The sequence below is a fragment of the Balaenoptera acutorostrata genome, chromosome 10 (genome assembly GCF_949987535.1).
Source record: "Balaenoptera acutorostrata chromosome 10, mBalAcu1.1, whole genome shotgun sequence".
Taxonomy (NCBI): domain Eukaryota; kingdom Metazoa; phylum Chordata; class Mammalia; order Artiodactyla; family Balaenopteridae; genus Balaenoptera; species Balaenoptera acutorostrata.
In genome coordinates, this window is record NC_080073.1 from 98,707,807 (window position 1) to 98,713,806 (window position 6,000).

At 37.8% G+C, this 6,000-nt stretch overlaps 1 protein-coding gene across 2 annotated transcripts in view; it reads left to right on the forward strand.

The window, feature by feature from the left end:
* ADTRP (androgen dependent TFPI regulating protein) overlaps positions 1-5,630 on the forward strand; it is a 69,798-nt gene extending 64,168 nt beyond the window's left edge. For both annotated transcript variants that reach the window (XM_007173950.2, XM_007173951.2), the window contains one exon: positions 4,781-5,630. In XM_007173950.2, coding sequence (XP_007174012.1) covers positions 4,781-4,815 — 35 coding nt within the window. In that variant the 3' untranslated portion in view covers positions 4,816-5,630. The remainder of the gene's footprint in view (positions 1-4,780) is intronic.
* The last annotated feature ends 370 nt before the right edge of the window (positions 5,631-6,000 follow it).

Here is a 6,000-nt window from a genome sequence, read left to right on the forward strand (position 1 = left end):
GTAATCAAAATACTCCCAAAACAAACAAAAGTCCAGGACTGGACAACTTCACAGGGTGAATTCTACCAAACAAATAAACAAGAGTTAATACCTATCCTTCTCAAACTATTCCAGAAAATTGAAGAGGAGGGAACACTCCCAAATTCATTCTATGAGGCCACCATTACTCTGATACCAAAACTAGACAAAGACACTACACAAAAAGAAAATTATAGGCCAATATTCTTGATAAATATAGACACAAAAACTCTCAACAAAATATTAGCAAACTGAATTCAATAACATATACAAATGATCATACACCATAATCAAGTGGGATTTATTCCAGGGATGCAAGAATGATTCAATATCTGCAAATCAATCAATGTGATATACCACATTAACAAAATGAAGGATAAAAATCACATGATAATCTCAATGGACGCAAAAAAAAGCATCTGACAAAATTCAACACTCATTCGTAATAAAAACTCTCAACACAGTTGGTACAGAGGGAACATATCTCAACATAATAAAGGCCCACAGCTAACATCATATACAACAGTGAAAAGCAAAGTTTTTCCTCTACAATCAGGATCAAGACAAGGATGCCCACTCTCACCATTTCTATTTAACACAGCATTGGAAGTCCTAGCCACAGCACTCAGACAAGAAAAAGAATTAAAAGGCATTCAAATTGGAATGGAAGAAGTCAAACTGTTACTATTTGCAGACATGATACTATATATAGAAAACACTAAAGTCTCCACCAAAAAAAACCTATTAGAACAAATAAATGAATTCACTAAAGTTTCAGGATACAAGATGAATACAGAAATCTATTGCTTTTCTATACACTAATAATGAACTATCGGACAGAGAAAGTAAGAAATCATCCCATTTACAATCACATCAAAAACAATAAAATATCTAGGAATAAACTCACCCAGTGAAGTGAAAGACCTATTCCCTAAAAACATAAGGCACTGATAAAAGAAACTGAAGATGATACTATTAAATGGAAAGATTCTGTGTTCATGGATTAATATTGTTAAAATGTCCATACTGCCCAAAGCAATCTACAGATTCAATACAATCCCTATTGAAACACTCACATGACATTTTCACAGAACTAGAACAAAAATTTCCAAAATTTGTATGGAAGAACAAAAGTCCCTGAAGAGCCAAAGTAATCTTGAGAAAAAAGAACAAATCTGGAAGCATCATGTGCCCAGACTTTAGACTATACTACAAAGCTACAGTCATCAAAACAGTATGATACTGGCACAAAAACAGACACACAGATCAATGGAACAGAATAAAGAGCCCAGAAATAAGCCCATGCACATATGGCCAATTAATCTACAACAAAGGAGGCAAAAATATAAAGCAGGAAAAAGACAGTCTCTTCAGTAAGTGGTGTTGGGAAAACTGGACAGGTGTATGTGAAAGAATGAAATTAGAGCATTTTCTCACACCATACAGAAAAATAAATTCAAAATGGATTAAAGACCTAAATGTAAGACCAGAAACCATAAAATTCCTAGAAGAAAGCACAGGCAGTACATTCCTTGACATAAATCTTAGCAATATTTTTTTTGGATCTGTCTCCTCAGGCAAGAGAAACAAAAGCAAAAATAAGTAAATAAGACTACATCAAATTAAACTTGAAAGCTTTTGCACAGTGAAGGAAACCAACAACAACATGAAAAGACAACCTATTGAATGAGAGAAGATATTTGCAAATGATATGTCTGATAACAGGTTAATATCCAAAATATTAAAGAGCTCATATGACTCAATATCAAGAAAACAAACAATCCAATTAAAAAATGGGCAGAAGACCTCAATAGACTTTTTTCCAAAGAAGTCATACAGATGGCCAACCAGCACATGAAAAGATGCTCAGCATCACTAATCATCAGGGAAATGCTAACCAAAACCATAGTGAGATATCAGCTCACGCCTGTTAGAACAGCTATTATTGTCAAAAAGACAAATAATAATAAATGCTGGCAAGGATGGAGAGACAAGGCAACTCTAGTACACACTGGTGGGAATGTAAATTGGCTCCTCAAAAAATTAAAAATAGAACTACCATATGACCCAGCAATTCCACTCCTAGGTATACATCCAAAGAAAAGGAAAACACTAATTTGAAAAGATATATGCACCCCAATATTTATAGAAGCACTATTTACAATAGCCAAGATATGGAAGCAACCTAAGTGTCCAGCATCAGAAGAATGGATAAAGAAGATAACATATGAATATTACTCAGCCAGAAAAAAGAATGAAATTTTGCCATTTACAGCAACATGGATGGACCTGGAGGGTATTACACTTAGTGAAGTAAGTCAGACAGAGAAAGACAAATACTGTATATTTTTACTTATATGTGGAATCTGAAAAATAAAACGAATGAATATAATAAAACAGAAAAAGACTCATAGATACACAAAACAAACTAGTGGTTACCAGTGGGGAGAGGGGTGGGGGAGGAGAAAGATAGGGGAAGGAGATTAAGAGGTACAAACTACTATGTATAAAATAAATAAGATACAAGGATGTAGTGTACAGCACACGAAATATAATATTTCATAATAATTTTGAATGAAGTATAATCTATAAAAATATTAAATCACTATGTTGTATACCTAAAACTAATATAACATTGTAAATCAAATATACTTCAGTAAAACAAAAACTGAAACAAACGAAATCAGGGTGGACCTAACCCCCTAACCACCAACTAGGAGGTGTTCCACTGGGAAAGACTCCCTTCAATGAGGAAAAGAGTGATAACAAGGAACATTATTTCTCAACCAGTTCGAAATCCATTTTGTGAACTTTGGGAGAGATAATATGGTCTATTACTAAGTCAACACTTCCCTTATCTCCAGCCATGCACTGTGGAAACACAGTCAGAGATAAATTCTGAAGACTCAAAGAAGTCTAGAGACTGCTCAGCCTCATAAGAATTCACGACTAAGGAACCATCCCCACCTGCTAGAAACAAAAAGAAAAATGTGATTTCTGTGATAGTCACACCGTGTACGTCTCTACAGAATGAAATGACTGTTAGAGCTCCACACAGAGACACATCTGGGGATGGTGCCTTCTCTAGCACATGGGTGGGCATGTGGGAATTTCCTGGTGCTCTATCTAGCTTCAAGGTGTTGGACAGGGGAGACCCTGATCCGCTGGAAGAAGCCATCTGCCCTCCTCCCCCAGAGGAACTTCCCACCAGCACTTCTGCTGCTGCTTCTGCTGTTTCTCTCTAAGCCATCATGCTCTGTTGTGTTTCTTAACTGGAGAAGGAATCTCCAATCCTTGGAACCCTGGGTTGAAGAAGCGAGGTTTTGATTACAGTTAGATTCGAAGTGTTGAGGGTTGGTAACAACATGGATAAACAAAGTTTTAGGTGCCCTCAGAGTGACCACAGAGGGAACAACTTTGAGAAGTTTATACTGACCAAGCTCTTGAACACAGGAGAATTAACGTGTTATTTATCTGAAAACTGATTCATTAAAGGCCCTAAGTGTATATTTCAGAAAAGAGAAGATACTGTGTTTGTCCTTATAGACCTAATATGTAGAGAAGACCTAACTGGGGAAAAATGAAAAACAAGTGGAAGCATAAATGAAAAGAACACGAAGCATGTAAAGCTGGATAAATCAGCTAGGCTTCACTGGAGTGACTGGATATAGTATAGATTGATGAGGAGTAGAAGAAAGGAGAGGACTGTGCCTAAAAATGTTGAGAGACGTGAATTCAAGTGTGGCCGTGAGAGCTGTGTGATTAGGAGCTGTCTGCCCTAGAAAATCAGTGTGATGAGGGGGCGATAGGAGGACTTCAAGTCATCAGTCACTAAAGCCTCTGAGAAGGGGAGTTCCAGCAAATAAAATTATAAGATATTTAAAATTTACTATTAAAGATATAACTGATGGAGGGGGCAGGGTCTGATAACTGATGGAGGGGGCAGGGTCTGAAGCATAAAGCATGGAATTGGGAGCTGAGATTGCTATGGTAATACCGAGCCGGAAGTGATAGGGCTCTAACTTCCAGAATGGATGAGAAGAGGCTGAGCTGAAAAAAGACTGCATTTGGCAACAGACAGGAAGGACAATGAGTTAATGAAGTTTTCAAAGTTTATGTAAAGATTTGTGATCATTAAATATGGAGGTACCCATGGTTGGCTAAATGTAAGTCATTCTAGAAATCTAATGCTACAATTAGATTGGTAATTAGTAATTCCTAATTAGTAGTAAGCTTATTACTTATTACAATTAGTAATAAGCTTACTAAAAACTAAATCAATATGCCAGTACTTTTCTACCCAGGCCAATAAGCTGATTTGGTGAGAGGTCACAGAATGGCCCCTAGTTAGGTGAATATCCATTCTTCTCTTTCCTCTCTCATTTGATGTGGTTTGTTCATCTCCATCTGCAAAGTCTCAAAGTTTGTTGATGAACTGTGTGCAGCCTACAAACACATGGCCCAAAGCAACAGCCGTCAGTGGCTCACAGGGCGTATTCAGAGCCACGCGATATGAACCGCACCGCTGCTCAGCTGGCCGGCTGTGAGCCAGGCACCAAGTAGGACAGCAAAATGTCGTCCCTTCTTGCCCTTGCGGCCGTGCTGGTGGTTTCCCAGAACTCTTTAAAATACATCATCTTGCCTTCGGAAAAGCTTCCTCAACTTTCCACTGTCCCAAGTCAGGGTGAATGTCCACCCACACAAGAATACCCATTAGGGAAAGCCTGAAGGCTAAGGTCTCTTTCTGTTCTTGTTTGTGCAGGTGACACGATGCAGCCGAGGAAGAAGAGGAAGTGATTAGACACCATTTTCCAAGAACCGAGGAAGAAGAAAACATGAGAGTTTTTTTCATCTTTTTTCTTCCTGGTGCAGGGAGGTGGTGGAGCAACAAAGGAAGGTAAAAAGGACAGGGAATGATATTTAAATTTAATAAGGCAGCCATGAAGGTAGCTGAATTTGAGGACTCTTGTTTTTTTAAAACTTTTACTGGACACACCCAAAACAATTCCTGCTGTCACAGAATTTGTTACATCCGTCTGACCTCTGTGGAGGATGGTCTGTGGTCAACATCTGGCCCAAAGCCAAAGAAACTCACGTAAATGTGGTGTTAGAGAATGTTTAGAGAGAGAAAGGAACTCAGGATCATCCAAACTATTCACTTTATAGAGGAGGATGCTGAGGACCTAGATGAGACGTCACCTGCATGAGGCCAAAGAATTAGCGTCAGAACCGAAATAAAAGCTTTTGTCTCCCATATCTTCTAACTCCCAGTCCTGGGCCATTTTTGAATAATCCCAATTTTCCTAAAAAGAGGCACTTTCATAAGCTAGATATTTTCATGGATTTCTCATCTATTTTTTTCTCAGTCTAAATGGAAATGTAGGGAGATGGCTGCTTTTGAAGTTGTCTGTCTACCTAGTATAATAGCAAATTAACTGGGGCAATGAGAAAATAAGTTATAAAAAATATTGGTAAAAAAATATATATATATTGGTAAATCTGTCCCTCTTGTGAGCAAGCATTTGGGGCAGGTAAACATTGAACACACTGATATTGTCAAAATCTCTTCCATTGGTATATTGATTAATTTGTCAAATAAATGTACATTTTACTTGGGGAATAATCTGGATGGGAAGTGATATGATTATGCTGACATTATGATGACTGCTGAGACTGCTTTAAGTACAAAGCACTTTGCTGCATTAGTTTACGGTTTAACAAAGCTGACTGTCAGATGATTAACAAGCACATTCATGAACCCTGCTTTAATTTTTCTAGAGGATTTTTCTGGGTCTTTATTTACAGACATATTTTGTAAAGAACACAAATGACTAGTGGTAGGTAAACATGTTCAAGTCCATCGATGGGTCAACAGGCCCATGTGGGTTGGGTGTGGGCACCAGAGTAAATTGTACTTGGGCTTCCCAATCTAACATTATAGAGGAGAAATCTGGTTGAAATGGACACCAAGGGCAGTCTGAT